Source organism: Neoarius graeffei, chromosome 6 (assembly GCF_027579695.1).
Source record: "Neoarius graeffei isolate fNeoGra1 chromosome 6, fNeoGra1.pri, whole genome shotgun sequence".
NCBI classification, from domain to species: Eukaryota; Metazoa; Chordata; class Actinopteri; order Siluriformes; family Ariidae; genus Neoarius; species Neoarius graeffei.
Window position 1 is genome coordinate 103,900,518 of NC_083574.1, and position 20,805 is coordinate 103,921,322.

The 20,805-nt window shown below is 43.2% G+C and overlaps 2 protein-coding genes across 2 annotated transcripts in view; both read left to right on the forward strand.

Moving 5' to 3' along the window:
* The window catches only part of LOC132888209 (protein NLRC5-like), a 951,571-nt gene that overhangs the window by 725,824 nt on the left and 204,942 nt on the right, over positions 1 to 20,805 (forward strand). The gene's annotated exons all lie outside the window — the stretch shown is intronic.
* LOC132887624 (NACHT, LRR and PYD domains-containing protein 3-like) overlaps positions 1 to 20,805 on the forward strand; it is a 75,965-nt gene that overhangs the window by 41,748 nt on the left and 13,412 nt on the right. The window contains exons 8-13 of the mRNA XM_060923091.1: positions 3,827 to 4,000; positions 5,628 to 5,795; positions 6,089 to 6,262; positions 7,416 to 7,589; positions 8,844 to 9,017; positions 9,676 to 9,849. Of these exons, the coding sequence (XP_060779074.1) occupies positions 3,827 to 4,000; positions 5,628 to 5,795; positions 6,089 to 6,262; positions 7,416 to 7,589; positions 8,844 to 9,017; positions 9,676 to 9,849 (1,038 nt within the window). The remainder of the gene's footprint in view (positions 1 to 3,826; positions 4,001 to 5,627; positions 5,796 to 6,088; positions 6,263 to 7,415; positions 7,590 to 8,843; positions 9,018 to 9,675; positions 9,850 to 20,805) is intronic.

Genomic DNA, 20,805 nt, shown 5'->3' on the forward strand with positions numbered 1-20,805 from the left:
GTCTTCCATTTTCTAATAATTGCTCCCACAGTTGATTTCTTCACACCAAGCTGCTTACCTATTGCAGATTCAGTCTTCCCAGCCTGGCGCAGGTCTACAATTTTGTTTCTGGTGTCCTTTGACAGCTCTTTGGTATTGGCCATAGTGGAGTTTGGAGTGCGACTGTTTGAGGTTGTGGACAGGTGTCTTTTATACTGATAATGAGTTCAAACAGGTGCCATTAATACAGGTAACGAGTGGAGGACAGAGGAGCCTCTTAAAGAAGAAGTTACAGGTCTGTGAGAGCCAGAAATCTTGCTTGTTTGTAGGTGACCAAATACTTATTTTACTGAGGAATTTACCAATTAATTCATTAAAAATCCTACAATGTGATTTCCTGGATTCTTTCCCCCCATTCTGTCTCTCATAGTTGAAGTGTACCTATGATGAAAATTACAGGCCTCTCATCTTTTTAAGTGGGAGAACTTACACAATTGGTGGCTGACTAAATACTTTTTTGCTCCACTGTACATGAGGGGTTTGACACGGAACAGTTTGTCATGTGCTGAGGTTCCCTTCTTGGCGTCATTCTCTCTGTCTTTATCTGGGTCACTCATGTGCAAATTCCAAATGATAGATCTGAATCTGTCCCTTGCAGTCACCTGTGCTGGGAAAGGGATAGAGAAGAAGATGTTGTTTCCCCTCCAGTAGTCCCTGACGTGATGCATCTTGAGCATGGCCATGTAGAATACCAGTCCAAGGAATCTGTAGAATTCAGCAACTCCAACATTCACCCATCTGTACTTTGCACCCCCGGCAATGCTCCGGGCAGCTTGCTTGTGTTGTGGCAAAGGGTTTCCACAGCATCTTCTGAAACAAACAGCTTGAAAAGATTCAGAGGAGTGTAGTTGTCTTCTGCTCTCAGCTGCACACCAGGCTCCCTTGCAGGAAGAATCCGCAGTGGTGGTGGAATGATATCTGCATCACTTTCTGTCTTCCATGAAAGTGGTTGCTGTTTGGCCTGGGTCTGTCCTCTCTTCCAAGCTGGTGCAGGTGGGATGTTCTCCACATCACTGTAAACGTGAATAGAAAATATTTTAGCAAAAGTTTTGCAAATATCATACTAGGCTATTGTAATGGCCCTTTTCCACTACCCTTTTTCAGCTCACTTCAGCTCGCTTCAGCTCACTTCAGCCCGACACGGCTCGCGTTTCGACTACCAAAAACCAGCACGACTCAGCTCGTTTCAGCCCTGCTTAGCCCCTAAAACTCACACCGTTTTGGAGTGGGGCTGAAGCGAGCCAAACCGTGCCGAGTGAGGTTGGGGGCGTGAGCAGACACTCCCCTGTGCACTGATTGGTGAGGAGGAGTGTCCTCACATGCCCACACACGCCCCGCGAGCGCGCTGGGATCTGTAAACACCGCAAACCCGGAAGAAGAAGAATTACGAATTACGAGAATTTCTGAAGCCTTATGTGCCTCGCCTCATCTATACGCTCTTGCCAGTATCTGTCCGCGTTGTCGGTGACAACAAGCCACAGCACCAAGACCAGCAACACTAACGACTCCATGTCCTCCATGTTTATTGTTTACTATTCGGGTCGTGAGACTACCGCTTAAAAGATCACTGAATCAGTGACATACAGAGCATCGTGGACGAGTTCGCGGAGCGCAAGGCTCGTCGTATGCCCTTCAAATAATGCGCGCAGTAGGCTATTGATGTTTTATTATGAGCCATGTACAGTATGTCGCCGAATGTTTTTTTTGTTTCTGAGTTACATGTTCGTTTGAAGGACTTAATGTACAAAATAACATAGTTGCACCCCGTAGTGTTGAAATTGGTAAACACAGTGCATTCAGTGAGGTTTGCACCGCCCTCCTTTTATTTCTGACTCTTCCTGTCACCACTCTGAGCGCTCATTCGTATGCCCTTCAAATAATGTGCGCAGTATAGGCTATTGATGTTTTATTATGAGCCATGTACAGTATCCTAATGTTTTTTGTTTCTGAGTTACATGTTTGTTTGAAGGACTTGATGTACTAAATAACGTATAGTTGCACCCGGTAGTGTTGAAATTGGTAAACACTGCAGTTGCGGACATTTTGTAGCCTAAAATGATGTTATGATAAGCTTTAATAAAGGGCCCGGTCATTTGCCCCGCCCCCGGCCCGGCTCTGACTTGTTCCGCCACTGTCACTGATGTCACTGTTTGCGCTGCTTAACGACATCACGTGACGTCCACCCACTTTCGCTAACTCCACCCAATGTGTCCACCCACTTCCAGCCAGCACGGTTCAGCGCGGTTGTAGTCGAAATGCAACTCCAACAGCCCCACTCAGCCCGACTCAGCTCGACTCGGCACGGCACGGCTCAGCCGCGTTTGTAGTGGAAAAGCGGCATAAGTTGCTCTTTCATTGTCTTTTTGAAACATTGAAATCACCATTACAAAACAGACACATAAAGACAATGATCTGCATATCTTATCATATCTCTGTCTTATAGCCCATCTGACACATTGAGTGGGCCATCATTCACACCGATCCATCACACCTAATCTGAATTTACACATCTTTAGTTTCAGTTCACACATTTCATAACAAAGAGAAATACACAGTAGCCTAAGTATCAAAACAACAGTATACTACTCTCTGTGTAACCTACATTTGTATGCCTACATTTTATAATCGTATGGACAGAATTATGCACGGAAAATAAGTAACTAGCAACAAATGAAGGCTATGCATTGCATCCTGACTGTGAACACAACTCTGACCACAACGTGACATTCAGCCTTATGATCATCTGACCAGCAAAATACAACTGAGGTGTAGTTTGGCAACTGAATAATGTCTTCAATAGCATGTTTCAATCTACTAGTTACAGCTAGATGCTCTGTATTGCGAAACAAGCGCTAGTTAACATGACAACAAGTAGTAAAATAGATATTTGGTTACTTACTCATCAGAAATGTCCTCTACAGGATCTAAACGAAGCTCAAAATGTAGCTCATCGTCGCCGTCATCACTGGATAACTCCGACATTGCGTTGTCTGACTCACTCTCCAAAGCGAGTTCTTCCTGAATCAGCAGTGAGGCTTCTGCAGGCACCATCCGTGTGCTGGACATCCTTCCACTGGTTAGCGGTGTATACAAACAACCAAAACATCTCTGTCCATACATGTTTGTTTATACTCTATGGGTGGGGCGTGTTCACACTCCTGTGCTGTCACCCAATAACGGTGGTCATTACCAGGGCATTTATCATCTGAATACCTGAGGGGTGTGTCAAAAACAGGCTGCTGCTCCCTCAGCTGCCTGAAATCATAACATTTCTTTTTATTTTCTTTACAAGGCGCAATTTACACATTCTTATTTTAAAACTTATATATTTGAAAACTAGAAGATTCAAGGTTTCTTATGATGTTACTCATGTGTTTCTAGAAGTAAAACTCACGGAGAACCTAAAGTTTGTTTGGGACAGTTCAAAACGTACCCCCCGAGGGGTACTGGGCTCCACGGTGTTAAATAGAGAGGACGGCTGAGCTGAGCACACAGAGCAGTATTGGCGAGTAGATAATTAAAAATGAGCACAAGCCGCTGGGAATTGAACACATACAAAGATATTCTGAGTCTGGATTATTAACGTAAGCGGGCCGAATAAATACGGTGTGTGTGAATTACTAATACACTGAGTCCTGAGACACACACTTCCTTTTGTCAGGGTCGATACCTTGCTAGAGAGTCATGGTTCAGTTCTCCCTCACACTATCGATTAAATATACTGTTTAATCAACAAAACTCATGGTCGAATAGTATTTTTGTTTGAAATGTCTCTCCCTTCTTTCAGGCTCAGTGATTGTAACCTGACAGAGAGAAGCTACTCAGCTTTACACACAGTTCTCAGCTCTGAATCCTCCAAACTGACTGAGGTGGATCTGAGCAGTAACCATCTGGAGGACTCGGGAGTGAAGCAGCTTTGTGTTGGACTGAAGAGTCCAAACTGTAAACTGGAGAAGCTGAGGTGAGTTCATCTCTCCTATTGGGTCGACTTGATCTGAAGAATTGCTTATTGCAACTAATACACAAAGAATAAAGAGGAAAATAATTACAGAAATATTTATGTTTATATATGTATATACTTGTGCATCTCAAACATCATGAATATCATGAAAAAGTTCATTTTTTGTAATTTAATTCAAAAAGGTAAACTTTCATATATTCTATATTCATTGCACGTAAAGTGAAATATTTCAAACCTTTTTTGCTTAAATTTTGATGATTATGGCTTATAGCTCATGGAAATCAGAAATCCAGTATCTCAGATTATTCGAATATTTCCAAAGAGCAATCAAAAAAGGATTTACAATACAGAAATGTCCACCTTCTGAAAATATGTTCATTTACACACTCAATGCTTGCTTGGGGCTCCTTTACCACGAATTACAACATCAGTGTGGCATGGCATGGAGGTGATCAGCCTGTGGCGCTGCTGAGATGTTATTGAAGCCCAGGTTGTTTTGATCACAGCCTTCAACTTGTCTGTATTTTTGGGTCAGGTGTTTCTCATCTTCCTCTTGATAATCGCCCATAGATTCTCTCTGGGGTTCAGGTCAGGCGAGTTGGCGGGCCAATCAAGCACGGTAATATCATGGTCACCAAACCATTTGGTTGTAGTTTTGGCACTGTGGTCAGGTGCTAAGTCCTGCTGGAAAAGGAAATCGGTATCTCCATAAAGCTGGTCAGCAGATGGAAGCATGAAGTGCTCGAAAATCTCCTGGTAGACGTTGTGTTAATTTTGGACTTGATAAAACACAATGGACCAACACCAGCAGATGACATGGCACCCCAAATCATCACAGACTGCAGAAACTTCACACTGAACTTCAAACACCTTGGATTTTGTGCCTCTCCACTCTTCCTCCAGACTCTAGGACCTTGAATTCCAAATGAAGTGCAAAATTTACTTTCATCTGAAAAGAGGACTTTGGACCACTGAGCAACAGTCCAGGTCTTTCTCTCCTTAATCCAGGTAAGATGCTTCTGATGTTGTCTTTGGTCCAGGAGGGGCTTGATATTAGGAATGCAACAGTTGTAGCCTCTTTCCTGAAGATGTCTGTGTGTGGTGGCTCTTGATGCACTGACACCAGCCTCAGTCCACTCCTTGTGAAGCTCTCCCAAGTTCTTGAATTGACTTTTCTTGACAATCCTCTCAAGGCTGCAGTCATCCCTGTTGCTTGTGCACCTTTTCCAGGCCTGTATTTGGCTAAATTCAGTTTTAGATGAAAACCCTTTACTCCTAAAAGAGCTGGATCTGAGCATGAAGGAACCAGGAGACTCAGGGGTGAAGAAGCTCTCAGCTCTACTGGAAGACTCTCACTGTAAATTTCAGAAAATTTTGTAAGTATTTTTATTTATGCATCACTGTCAGGTGAGTTTTACTCACAAGTGGAGAGCTGTTCAGCTTTAGCCAGCGTTCTCAAATTAAAGTCCTGCAGTGTGAGAGAGCTGGACCTGAGCAACAACAGTCTGCAGGATCCAGGAGTCACTCAGCTTTCTGCTGGACTGAAACACCATCACTGTAAACTGTACTGTTTCCTGAGATGTTCACCCAGTTTATTCTGTCTCCTCTTTGGCAATATTTTACACAGACTTTCAGACTGCAGGATAACAGAGGAAGGATACGCTGCTCTGGCTGAAGCTCTGAAATCATCCCACCTGATAGAGCTGGATCTCAGAGGGAACGACCCTGGAGCATCAGGAGTGAAGCTGCTCACTGATTTACTCCAGGATCCAGACTGTAAACTAACAACACTGAGGTGATTCTTCTATAAACTAACACAATTATATAAATATTAAACAGAATGTAATGCTGTAAAAAGAACTTTCATAGTTTCTTTGAAAAAAAAGGATAAAGTCGATAATTGACTGTAATTTATGGTTTATTCGACTGGTCCTAATTTTTTCCCAGTGTGTGACAGACATTGGGCACTAATCATTTAAATTTAAAGAGAAGTCATCAGGAAATAAGTAAAAGCAGCCACACTGTTCTGGTTAATGTGGGTCTATTATTCTGGAAACACCAAGTACAAAAACATTTTACTTTCTGCAGTTTGTTGAAACGTCCTGCTGCACAAGAGGCCTGTACTTGGCTAAATTCAGTTTTAGGTGAAAACCCTTTACTCCTAAAAGAGCTGGATCTGAGCATGAAGGAACTAGGAGACTCAGGGGTGAAGAAGCTCTCAGCTCTACTGGAAGACTCTCACTGTAAATTTCAGAAAATTCGGTAAGTATTTTTATTTATGCATCACTGTCAGCTGAGTTTTACTCACAGAATGTTTTCTAGTGGGACCTGCCATTAAGGATGACCCAAGTATGCACAAATGTATTTTTAATTATAGATTTTTTCTTTTCTATAAGTGCTGACATAACATAATATATCCTGTGTTTCTCCAAAGAAACCTCATAGTCCTTCTAGAAACACTTGGGTTCGGTTCCATCACTGGAAAGTGTTAAGCTCCTGAAACTAGAAAGGAACAGAAGAGTAGAAATGATCAACAAGTTTGACCTTTTCAATGAAATCACTTGATTTAACCACTGAGACATAACAGACAAGACAAATTAAAAGAGGAATAAATGAATAGAATGATGTTAAAAATAACCTCAAATGACCCCTTATGACCCAGATGAACCCAGAATATGGACTTCAGTGCACATGAAAATAAAATGTCTTGTGTTTTCCATAATATCTGCACAATGAAGTATTAATATTGAGTATAAAGCTCTGTCTACATCATATTTCATATCTAGGCTGAATAAAAGTAATGTGACTGTGGAGAGCTGTTCAGCTTTAGCCAGCGTTCTCAAATTAAAGTCCTGCAGTGTGAGAGAGCTGGACCTGAGCAACAACAGTCTGCAGGATCCAGGAGTCACTCAGCTTTCTGCTGGACTGAAGAATCCACAGTCTCCACTCAGAACACTGAGGTGAAGGAACATCTGAAATTATGTCTAATCCTTCAGTGAAGCATCAATTCAGTATTTTAATCTCTGAGTTTAAACGACTGCAGAATTATGTGTCATTAAAAAAGCTGTACATGTTCTACAGACTTTAATGCTGTTAATACATTTCTGAGTCTCCATATTCTCTGTGTCCAAGTCTGGCAAAGAGATCAGGAAAAAAAAAACAAAACAAAAAACCCTCACTAAACTAGAACTTGAACATAATATAATAAACAGCTTGCATTGATTTAAAAATATAGATTATTAGATTTATTATTTTTAACTAAAAGGTGTTTAAGTGTGTAAAAGTTCTATTCCAATGTAAACATCTAATTGCTGTAATTCTAAGGTAACTGTTAAAGAAAAGAATGAAAATATTGCGTTCTTATTGAACAAATGAGATGCGATCTGTTCATTGTGCTCCTTCTTTCCTTCTGCAGACTGTGTAACTGCAGTGTAGCAGCTGAAGGCTGTGCTGCTTTGGCTGCAGCTCTGGAAGAAAATCCCTCACAGCTCAGAGAGCTGGATCTGAGCGGGAATAAAGCAGGAGACTCAGGAATAAAGCAGATCTCGAACCTCCTACAGAATTCACACTGCCTCCTGGAAACACTCAAGTATGTCAATGTCATTTCTTAAAAACATGACAAAGTGTCATGAAATGCTTTTATCCTTCAACACTATTTCTTTTACTTTTGAAGTTGTGCTCAGTCAAGCACTGAATTATTATAATATCAGTTTTTAATGACAACCCAGTAATTTGTACATGATCCACTCAGTGACCATCTAGAGTTAATAAATTAACAAGAAAAAAAAGATTAAATTCTCAATTTGTATACAATATCACATCATTAATTTATTTTGTACATAAAATAAGACAGTTGTCTTCTCTTCCTTGTTGTCTCTCTGTATCCAGGGTAAATAAGAGCAGGATGAGAAATGAAGGCTGTGCTGCTCTGGCATCAGCTCTGTGTTTAAACCCGTCACACCTGTAATAATAATAAGAAAAAGAATAAGTATAATACTAGTTATATTATTATTATTATTATTATTATTGGGCAACACGGTGGTGTAGTGGTTAGCGCTGTCGCCTCACAGCAAGAAGGTCCGGGTTCGAGCCCCGTGGCCGGCGAGGGCCTTTCTGTGTGGAGTTTGCATGTTCTCCCCGTGTCCGCGTGGGTTTCCTCCGGGTGCTCCGGTTTCCCCCACAGTCCAAAGACATGCAGGTTAGGTTAACTGGTGACTCTAAATTGACCGTAGGTGTGAATGTGAGTGTGAATGGTTGTCTGTGTCTCTGTGTCAGCCCTGTGATGACCTGGCGACTTGTCCAGGGTGTACCCCGCCTTTCACCCGTAGTCAGCTGGGATAGGCTCCAGCTCGCCTGCGACCCTGTAGAACAGGATAAAGCGGCTACAGATAATGAGATTATTATTATTATTATTATTATTATTAATAATCTCCTGCAAACAGCAGCTGGATTAAGGTTTATACTGAAACCATAATTATTACTAAAAGTAACAGAAAACCTTCTAGAAATGTTAAACTCTGGTCACAAACCACCAGTTAATCTGCAGATAATAAAATCCTCCAGGTTGAAGAAGTTACAGTAACAGAGTAATGTACAGTACGGACCTGTCAGATTATTTCATGACTACAGCGAGAACTGCACTTACCACCGTCAAGAATTCTTAAACACACAAGACACACAGTGAGATATCGTCATACGATACCCAGACATGATCAGAGCAACAAGCAGAGACAGATCCAGAAGAGCAGAACAGGAGCCTGATAGGAAGCTTCACACTCTTTAAGTAAAGTCAGTTAAGATGAGGAAGGAAAAGCACAATGAAATTAATCTGCTCCCCCTGCAGGTTGTGTCAGTGCCGTCTCTCTGAGGAAGATTGTGGTGCTGTTGTATCGGCTCTGAGAACAAACCCCTCACACCTCAAGGAGCTGGACCTGAGTGAGAACACAATTGGAGACTCAGGAGTGAAGGAGCTCTCTGATCTACTGCACAACTCAAACTGCACTCTGGAGAAACTGAAGTAAATTATTTTTAGTCTGAGAAAAGTAAAAATGTTGAAAAAAGTGAATGATTAAAAAAGTAAGAAAAATAACTGTAATAGATTTATAATTGATAAATAAAACCCTTTTGAATTTTGTTGACAAAACTGATTAAATGGCATATTTTTACTCTGTGAATAAGGGAAATAAATTATTAAGAGTTCATCTAAATCATTTAGTTATAAAAAGGGAACCCCTGTAGTGTAACACGCTTCATTATTTATTTTATGTTAATTAATGTAAGTAAATGAATCTCATGTGAAATGTGGCAGAACCTGTGCTTCCCTTAAATAATGGTGATAAATGTTGGCTACTGCACTGAAATTACTCTGAATTTCAAACCCCTCAGAGATATTATAGCACCACTGTCGGGTGACTTCCTCACCTGGTATTTTTCTTTGTGTTCACATTAAATCTTTAAAGATATTAGTGTAGTGTGAACACTGTTTAACACAATCAGTCCTGCTGCAGAATCTCCTGTGGTTCTGAGAGTGTGGGTGAACAGTCCACTGTACACGTTCTCACCACTCCGTTATAGCTCCGTTATTTCTGATACATTTCTGATACTCCATTATTTTTGATGGTTGATTGTGTGGGTTGTTTAAAGAGGTTTTTCTCAGCTGTGTTCTCTGTCTGCAGGCTGAGTAACTGCAGTATTACAGTGAGCGGCTGTACTGATCTGATATCAGCTCTTACTTCAAACTCTTCACACCTGACAGAGCTGGACCTGAGTGAGAACACACTGGGAAATCCAGGAGTGATTCGGATCTCTACTCTACTAAAGAGCTCATCCTGCAAACTCCAGACGCTTCGGTAAGTCATTTAATATTCTACATGACTAGATCAATGATGTTTTTATTTCATTCTCAGTATATTTGTAGCGTGTAGGAACAGATTAATCAGCAACTCATTCAGGGCTGTGTTTCCCAATAACAACTCACTTTATTCAACAATCAGCAGCTGAACAAAGGACAACACATGTGAGCCTGTTTTGTGAGCGTTTCCCAAAAGCCTTCATTATCAGATACTTAGATTTAATTTATAAAATAAATTACACTGTATTGGAAGCGACTGAAAAAGTAAAATTCTAAATGGCAATGTTCACAGAGAAAAAATAACAGTGAGAGGGAAAATGATATGAAAAGCAGCTCCTGCAAACAAGATTTCTTAGAGGAAAACAACATGGAAGATTTTTTCACAACAAAACCAACTAGAGCCCAAGTGATAAATCGGCATGTCATTATGAGATGATTGCTGATAAATTAGCATCAGCATTATAACGGCTGATAAATGACAATTAAACATAATGTCGAGACAGAGGATGGATCATTCAAACATGTTGAGTGTTGGTGCATAGTTTGTCCACCAGAGGGCGAACTGCGACTTCTCTGTTGGAACCCCAGAAATCACAACTATCAGTGGACCCAGATCAGATCAGACAAAACTTTATTTATCCCCGAAGGCAGTGGCGTAGCCAGGATTTTTTACAGGGGCGTCAGAAGCATTTTTAATGTGGGGGGGACACACTGGCGGGGGGGGTCCTCCCCAGAAAATTTTTAATTACCATTTCCTGCATTCTGGTGTATTTTTAACAGGTTGTTAAACACCTAATTTTACCTACAAAAGTCACTTAATTCAATGACTATTTTCGAGACTCAACAATAAGTCCTCATTCAACTAGTCCATATATTCATCAGCCTGTTTTTAAACCCACTGCTCTGCCTAAGATAATGAGATGAATGTGACACAATTTATCACCAACAATGACTTTATGGGTGCATTTTACTTTTTAGTTTGTGTTTCCTTTTTTATTTAGTTTTAGATGTAACACAACATGTCACTGGGCCAAGCAATAGTGACACTCAACTGTATGTTTAAAAATAAGAATATTCATAATTTCACACAATGAACAGGCATGACATGGCATCATGCAAACTTCATAACACACAATCACACTGTGTCCAGCAACGGTGACACATAAAAAATAACTTCACACAATGAACAGGTGCAATTTTGATCACCACCAACAGTGACTTTAGTGGGTGCATTTTACTTTTTTCCGATTTAGTGATACTCATAACAAAAATGACATGGCATCATGCAGTCTTCATAACACAAAATCACACTGTGTCAAGCAACGACATAAAAGAGAACTTCACACAATGAACAAGTGCAGTTTTGTCAACCTACATGCAATGGTGGTACTACAGTAGCATTTACAGATTAGTATAACAAATAGATTTATAGATATAACTCCTTTTTACATTGGTGCCACCACAATTTCTACCACTTCATAACTTTTATCCCCCTTTCCTTCACAATCCACCCGGAATAACATCCATCTCTTTCCATTGCTTTCCTTTCTACTATTCCTTCCCCATACACTGATTCCCCATGTTACTTTCCAGAAAACTGCCAAAGACCAGACAAAACAAGTTCTTCACATCACAACAAGGAATCAGTAAATATCATCAGAGCAGACTTGACCTCATTCTTGGCATTACAGTAAGGCAGGCCTACTGGGTTTGAATTAAATGATAGCTAACATTAAGCTAGCTGATACATCTCCTAACATTGACTAGCCAGCTAACTGCACTAACATTTCCACTGGGACAAAAAAACCCTGTCCTGTGGGGAAATTCTGACTGACTTTCCACTTCTTTGTAAAGAATGTCCTTATGTCCATTGTGTCTGGGGGGGAGCAAATACTGCAAACAATTCATCATCAACCAAGAATACCCCATTAGGCTAAGCTTATTTCACTGTTTAGTTGAATATTAATTTAACGTGTCCTAGGGTTAATTTTGAGGGCAGATAACAAAAGAATAAGGTTTTAGCAAAAGCTAGACATTGTGAGGTTGCAATGGGGATGACGTCACCTCCTCCACTTTGCAGCAGCTGCACCAACATTTCTGTGCTCGCGCTGAGATTCACTTCCCTCGCGCGCGGTGAGCTGTTGTCGGGAGCGGCCGGAAACCCCGGAGTGGATTTTCAGTGCTCTGTGTTTTCTCTTATCCATCAAGTGGAATGGATTCTTTCACGAAGCAATAGAAACGGCGCTGGGTGAACTCATATTTTATGTTAAGGGGGGGTCCAAACGAAGAATTATGAAATGTGAGGGGGACATGGCCCCTTCACATTCAATGGTGGCGACGCCCATGATTTTTTACATGGGGTGGCCATGCTGTGACTAAATAAAGGGGGGGTTTCCCTTCCCCCGTGAAATTTTGAATTAGCGAGATTTGATTTCCTGTATTCTGATGTATCTGGTGGCATATCTGGTGCCTAACTCATGAACAAAACCCATGTGAGCCAAGAGGTCAGAAATTTATGCATTAATTTATGTAACAAAGCATCTGCAAAACAAAGAAACCATCCAACTTGTTTACTCTAGTTAAGCATCAGGATTTTAACAATCACTACTAAAATGCAAAAGTAAAAACTAAAAGATCACCTGTCCCAGGCACCTGGGAAGTAGTAAGGATATTAGTCAGGCCTGAATAAAGAGGAACACACAGTTGCTCAGGAAAAGGAAAATACTTGTATACTTAACTCATACATACAACATATGTAAACACTTACAACATGTTGTGATATTGTCCATTGTAAGTACTGTACAAACTAAATGTGTTGAGTTACAAAATGTGCGTGTGTGTGTGCGCGCGCGCACGTGTGTGAGTGAGAGAAAGTATTACACTGATGTAACACATGACATAGATGAGGTGTAGTGCATGAGTGGTGTGTGTGTGTGAGAGAGAGAGGGGGGGGGGAGTATGTGTACTGCATGTAGATATAGATGAGCTGTAGTATACGAAGTGTGTGTGTGTGGTGTGTGTGTGTGAAGATATGTTACATGTAAATACAAAAATGAAATGCATAAGTTGTGTGTGTGTGTGTGTGTGTGTGTGTGTGAGAGAGAGAGAGAGTGTATGTTCAGAGTGCATGAGTGTTGTGTGTGTTGTATGTGGATATAGAAATGTAGTGCATGGGTGGTGTGTGGGTGAGTGTGTGTTCAGAGTGCATGAGTGGTGTGTGTGTGTTGAGAGTGCACCAGTGTTGTGTATACCAGTGAGTGTGTTACATGTAAATATAGAAATGTAGTGCATCATGCATGAGTGGTGTGTGTGTGTGTAAGAGAGGGTGTGTGTTGAGAGTGCATGAGTTGTATCTTATAGTGAGTGAGAGAAAGACATAGTGTGTGTTACGAGAGTGAAGTATGTGTTCATACATGAGAGAGAGAGGGAGAGTGTGTTAAGACAGTGCATGAGTGTTACATTTAAATATAAAAGTTTAGTGCATGAGTTGTGTGTCTGTGTTGAGTGTATGAATGTTACATGTAAATATAGAAATGTAGTGCACAAATTGTGTGCGTGAGAGTGAGATAGACAGTGTGTTGAGAGTGCATAAGTGTTGTGTATGAATGAGTGTGCTACATGTAAATATAGAAATGTGGTGCATGAGTGGTGTGTGTGTGAGAGAGAGAGGGGTCGGGGGAGAGTGTGTGTTGAGAGAATGTATGAGTGTTGTGTATGTATGAGTGTGACAATTATTAATGTGTACTCCCACCAGTAACACACAACATCTCTATATTTTCATGTAACAGACAAACATTAACTTTAAAGTTGTATTCTGCCGTTAGAGTGAGCAAAGTGATTCACAAACTCAAGTTTAGGCAAGACTCGGCTAGACTCCACTCTGAATTGTCTGAGGACAGAATTGTAACTGTATGTCTACAAAGTGAGAAAACTTGAAGAGAGTATAAGAGATGAATAACTTACCTCCCAAATTAATCGCACATTCACGTAGGTTGTTGTGTTGTCGGACTAGACCATGACTATCTGATGTCATGACAACCTGCTCATCCACCTGCTGCTTGAACGCGCAAAATGTTTGTGTGCTACGGTAATATGCATCCCCGCAGAAACCAAATAGGCAGAACAAAAATCCAGCGGGTGGAACTAACATTTCGTGGGACATATCGGTTTTATAAATTTTATTGTCCGGCCCTGGGGTGGCCAGGGCGGGGCCAAGGCATGCCCTGGGGTGGCCACGCCCCCCGGCCATCCCTTAGCTCCACCCCTGCCCGAAGGGCAATTAGAAGGGCGAAGAGCGGTACATTAAAATAAGAGCAAGAAAATAAAATCACAAAAAGAATAAAATTACAAAAATGGGTGGGCAAAAAAACAAACAGCGTATTATGTACAATGTACAATGGCAGGCCTGTTGCCAGTAACAAAGTAAAAAAAAAAAAAAGCAGCAGATAAAATATGGCAAATAAATAAAATGAAGCATGGATAAAATTAAAATGACAATATGATTAGAGTGACATTGTAGTTAAAGTGACAAGGTGATATTGTAATATTACACATCAGGACATGTGATATTGCACTAGAGTATTGTACAGAAGACTTAAGTTATTGTAACTGTCTTAGACTTTTTAGAGTTCAGGAGGAGAATAACACTTGGAACAAAGGTTGCTCTCCTCCTCTGGATCTTACAGGCCGGACAGCGGAACCTGCGACCAGCTGCTCAAATGCCGGGAACAAAGCATGAGTCGAGTCCTTAAGAATTCGACAAGCCAGGCCGCTAGCCTGCTGCTCGTACACAGTATTCAGGTGGCGAGCAGGAAGTCCAATAATCTTAGAACACACCTTGACAATATTATGCAGGCGGTTCCTATCCTGTACAGTAATGGAGTAATACCAACAGCATATAGAAAAAGCTAAAACACTTTCAATGAATGTATAATAGAATGTCAGCAAGATGTTCTGACTGACAGAAAAAGAGACCCAAGCAGAGTCGAGCAGAATCGCAACGGTGTGGAAAACAGATGAAGGGGTTCAGTGATTTAAAGAAAGTCAGTTTCAGTTGTACACATAAATTAATGATGTATAGAGTATCTACACATTATATTTTTTGTTTTGTCTGAAATTATTTTTGTGCAGTTCCGAAATAAATCAAAGAATAAAGTATCCTGAAGTGTTTATTTGTGATATTAGCATTGCATATATGCTATATTTGAGTGAAGATGGGTTAAACATTTTATTTCTAATGAAGTCGGCTATTTCTTGAAAACACATATAACTGTGGCAGCGGGGGCGTGGTCAAGCGTCGGTCTGTGAACAGAGGGCGGAGTCAGGGAAGGTAAGTGGCAGAATCACTACACCTGATGTTAGTTAACCTGTGTTTGTGTGTCTTCCCCAGTGACCACACCCTATAAAAGGAGAGAGAGAGAGCAGAGGAAGAGAGCTCTCTCCCCAACCAGACGACTTGTGTGTGTGTGTGTGCGCGTGCGCGGCTGGGAGAGTGTATTGCAACTGAAAAGTGCAAAATAAAAGAGTTTTTGGAACTCAGTTCTGGCCTGCCGTACTTCTGTGCTCCACCCACCTGCTCTCATTGCTACAGTGGCGCTGAAACCCGGGACGGGAGCACAGAGGAGAACAGCCCCATGGAGTCCTCCCCCTTCGCGGACCTGATCCACGCCCTCGCCACAGCCCAACAGAGCCAGCACCAGGCGCTAGTCGCCCTCTGAAAGGAGCAAGAGCAACGGTTCGAGGCCCTGGTGCTGGCGCAACAGGAAGAGCGTTAAGTGTTCTGGCACCTCCTCTCATCGGCGGGGTCCGCCACCTCCACCGGCGCGGGCCTTCCCCACCTCACCCTAACGAAGATGGGCCCGTACAATGACCCCGAGGACTTCCTCGCGCTCTTTGAGCAAGCAGCAGAGGCCTGGGGCTGGCCGGTGGAACAGCGCGCGGCGCGCCTCCTCCCCCTGCTAACGGGCGAGGCACAGCTGGCTGCGCTACAGCTCCCTGCCGACAGCCGGCTGGTCTACACAGACCTGCGCCGGGCCATCCTCTAGCGTGTGGGGCGCACCCCAGAACAACACCGCCAGCGCTTCTGCGCTCTGCGCCTAGAGGAGGTCGGCCGGCCATTCGTGTTTGGCCAGCAACTCCGGGACGCCTGCCGGCGGTGGCTGAGGGCTGACAATCGCGATGCGGAGGGAATCGTAGATCTGGTAGTACTGGAACAGTTCATCGCCCGACTGCCCGAGGGGACCGCGGAGTGGGTCCAGTGCCATCGCCCAGTGTCGCTGGATCAGGCCATCGAGCTGGCGGAGGACCATTTGGCGGCTGTTCCGATGGCAGGACAGCATATCTCTTCTGCCCTCTCTCTCTTTCCCCCTCCCCTTCTGTGTCTTGTCCTCGCCCCGTTCCCCCACCGCGGAGGCAGGGGCCGGCTCCACCCCAGCCGGCCTGCCGCGCCCGCGGTGCCCTCCCATTTCCCACTTCCATGTCTGTCTCTCCCCCCCCTCAGGTGAGTGAGCCCCAGAGCGCCGGTGCAGAGAGAGAGCTCGGGCCGGTTTGCTGGTGCTGCAGGGAGCCGGGGCACCTCCAGCATCAGTGCTCGGTAATGGAGGTGAGCGTGGTGGTCCGGATCCCTGACGCGCCAGGGACCGCCCTCGATCGGGTCGGAGCGTATCGCATACCGGTGAGTATCCAAGGGGATACGTATCAGGCTTTGGTGGACTCCGACTGTAATCAGACCTCAATCCACCAAAGCCTGGTGCAAGACGAGGCATTGGGGAGAGCACAATTGGTGAAGGTGTTGTGTGTGCACGGGGATGTTCACAACTACCCTTTAGTGTCGGTCCACATTCTATTTCGAGGGGAGAAATTTAGTGTAAAGACGGCGGTTAATCCTCGCCTTACCCACTCAATAATTTTGGGGACTGATTGGCCGGGATTTCGGGAATTAATGACTCATTTAATGAAGAGTGGGTCCTGCCGTAGTTTAGCGGGGGGAGGTCCCAGTGTGGCATTGGTGGGAGCAGCTGTCACAGAGCTGTCTATGTCATCACCGCATCAGAGTGAGGAGCAGCAGGGTCCTCCTCCCTCTCTCGGGGATTCCCTTGCGGATTTCCCATTAGAGCAGTTGTGAGATGAGACTCTGTGGCATGCGTTTGACCAAGTGAGAGTAATCGATGGTCAAACACTCCAGCCAAACGCCACACCATCCTTCCCCTATTTCTCCATTATGAGAGATAGATTATCCCAAGAGAAAACGGCCTTTTCCACACCGTTTGGCTTACACCAGTTTGTCACACTTCCTTTTGGGCTGTTTGGGGCTCCCGCTACATTCCAGCAGCTTATGGATAGGGTCCTCCGCCCCCACGCCACCTATGCGGCCGCATACCTAGACGACATTATAATCTACAGTAATGACTGGCTGCAGCATTTACAACACCTGAGGGCCGTCCTTAGGTTGCTGAGGCGAGCGGGTCTCACAGCCAACCCGAAGAAGTGTGCGATTGGGCAGGTGGAAGTACGGTATCTGGGCTTCCACTTGGGCAACAGGCAGGTGCGTCCTCAAATTAATAAGACAGCAGTGATTGCGGCCTGCCCGAGGCCCAAGACCAAAAAGGGGGTGAGACAGTTCCTGGGGCTGGCTGGCTACTATCGTAGGTTTATACCTAATTATTCGGACGTCACCAGCCCGCTGACTGATCTCACTAAAAAGGGGGCACCAGATCCGGTCCAGTGGACGGAGCAATGCCAGCGGACTTTCTCTGAGGTAAAGGCTGCACTGTGTGGGGGGCCACTGTTACACTCCCCTGACCTCACTCTCCCCTTTGTTTTGCAGACGGACGCATCGGACAGAGGGCTGGGGGCTGTTCTGTCCCAGGAGGTGGAGGGGGAGGACTGCCCAGTGCTGTACATCAGTAGGAAGCTGTCAGTGCGTGAGGGCCACTACAGCACTATAGAAAAGGAGTGCCTTGCCATCAAGTGGGCGGGCCTCGCCCTCCGCTACTACCTACTGGGACGCCCTTTCACCCTCTGTTCAGACCATGCACCCCTCCAGTGGCTCCACCGCATGAAGGATGCCAACGCACGGATCACCCATTGGTATCTGGCACTCCAGCCATTTAAGTTCAAGGTGATCCACAGGCCAGGGGCGCAGATGGTCATGGCGGACTTCCTCTCCCGTCGGGGGGGAGTTAGCTACAGGCCGGACGGCTCCCCGGCCTGAGTCAGGCGGTGGGGGTATGTGGCAGCGGGGGCGTGGTCAAGCGTCAGTCTGTGAACAGAGGGCAGAGTCAGGGAAGGTAAGTGGCAGAATCGCTACACTTGATGTTTGTGTGTCTTCCACAGTGACCACGCCCTATAAAAGGAGAGAGAGAGCAGAGGCAGAGAGCTCTCTCCCCAACCAGATGACTTGTGTGTATGTGTGGGTGTGTGCGTGCATGCGTGCGTGGCTGGGAGAGTGTATTGCAACTGAAAAGTGCAAAATAAAAGAGTTTTTGGAACTCAGTTCTGGCCTGCCATACTTCTGTGCTCCACCCACCTGCTCTCATTGCTACAATAACTAATAAATGTCTCTGTTTCCAGATGAATAGTTATGTATAAAAGCCTCATTAAAGTAATTTTTGTTGATGACATTATTCAAAATGTCATTAATGTAGATCGAGACCTGCTTGACTATTTTTGTACTCATCACAAAAATATATACAGTCCCCTCCAAAAGTATTGGAACGGCAAGGTCAATTCCTTTGTTTTTTTTGTACACTGAAGACATTTGGGTTTCAGATCAAAAGATGAATATGAGACAAAAGTTCAGAATTCCAGCTTTTATTTCATGGTATTTACATCTAGATGTGTTAAACAACTCAGGACAGAGCACCTTTTCTTTGAACCCACCCACTTTTCAAGTGAGCAAAAGTATTGGAACAGACATTATTAAATTAACTTAAAGTGAATAACATTTAATATTTGGTGGCATAACCCTTACTTGCAATAACTGCATTGAGCCTGTGACACATTGACTTCACCAGGCTGTTGCATTCTTCATTTGAAATGCTGTTCCAGGCCTTTACTGCAGCCTCTTTCAGTTGTTGTTTGTTTCTGGGGGTTTCTCCCTTCAGTCTCCTCTTCAGGAGGTAAAATGCATGCTCTATTGGGTTAAGGTCCGGTGATTGACTTGGCCAGTCCAAGACCTTCCATTTTTTCCCCCGATGAAGTCCTTTGTTGTGTTGCCAGTGTGTTTTGGGTCATTGTCTTGTTGCATGATGAAGCTTCTCTCAATTAGTTTGGATGCATTTTTCTGTTAATTGCCAGACAAAATTGTTTTGTAGACTTCAGAATTAATTCTGCTGCTACCATCATGAGTTACATCATCAATAAAGACTAGTGAGCCCGTTCCAGAAGCAGCCATGCAAGCCCAAGCCATGACATTACCTCCAGCATGCTTCACAGAGGAGCTTGTATGTTTTGGATCATAAGCAGAACCTTTCTTTCTCCATACTTTGGCCTTTCCATCACTTTGGTAGAGGTTAATCTTGGTCTCATCAGTCCATAAAACTTTGTCCCAAAACTTTTGTGGCTGATCTCTGTACTTCTTTGCAAAATTCAATCTAGCCTTCTGATTCTTTTTGCTGATGAGTGGTTTGCATCTTGTGGTATGGCCTCTATATTTCTTCTCTCGAAGTCTTCTTCGAACAGTGGATTGTGATACCTTCACCCCTGCCCTGTGGAGTTTGGCAGTGATGTCACTGACTGTTGTCTTTGGGTGTTTCTTCACAACTCTCACAATGTTTCTGTCATCAACTGCTGTTGTTACCCTTGGCCGACCTGTTCGATGTTTGTTGCTCAGTACACCAGTAGTTTCTTTCTTTTTCAGTACATTCCAAATTGTTGTACTAGCTATGCCCAGTGTTTGTGCAATAGCTCTGATCGATTTTTCCCTCTTCTCTCAGCTTCAAAATGGTTTGCTTTTCTCCCACTGACAGCTCTCTGGTCTTCATGTTTGCTTAGCAGCAAATACAGTTTTCACAGGTGAAACCCAAAGCCAAAAACAAGAACTATTTAAAGTTTCAGCAATCAATCTAAAAGGCAACACCTGAGCAACTAGAAACACCCATCAGTCACATGTTCCAATACTTTTGCTCACTTGAAAAGTGGGTGGGTTCAAAGAAAAGGTGCTCTGTCCTGAGTTGTTTAACACATCTAGATGTAAATACCATGAAATAAAAGCTGGAATTCTGAACTTTTGTCTCATATTTATCTTTTGATCTGAAACCCAAATGTCTTCAGTGTACAAAAAAACCAAAGGAATTGACCTTGCCGTTCCAATACTTTTGGAGGGGACTGTATATATATGTGTGTGTGTGTGTGTATATATATATATATATATATATATATATATATATATATATATATATTAGTGCTGTCAAAAATGTCACGTTATTAACGCGTTAACTTGACTCAATTTTAACGGCGATAATTTTTTTATCGCGAGATTAACGCTCTGTGACATGATGTAGGTTTTCATAAGCTTTTGAAACTGCCAGGAACTTGGAACAGAACACACTGTAAAAAAAGAATAGTCGAGAATACTTGAAATTTCAAGGCAACAGTCTGCATTAATAATTTTATGTTTTGCCAACGATGTATGCCCATGATAATCCAAACTATGATAACACTGTTATCTTTATTAAGAATTCTTAATTAAGTCAATTTTCAATTCCTCATTCTGCCAACATAGATTTCTCTTTTTGCTGAACAGTGGCATTCACAGTAGTACAAAAAGGCAATTGAGGTTATCACAATTTTTTTTACCTTTATTTGGATAGGACAGTGTAGAGACAGGAAATGAGCAGGAGAGAGAGACAGGGAGGGATCAGGAAATAACCTCAGGTCGGAATCTAACCCGGGTCCCCGGATTTATGGTATGGCGCCTTATCCACCTGAGCCACGACAACATGAACTTCAACCG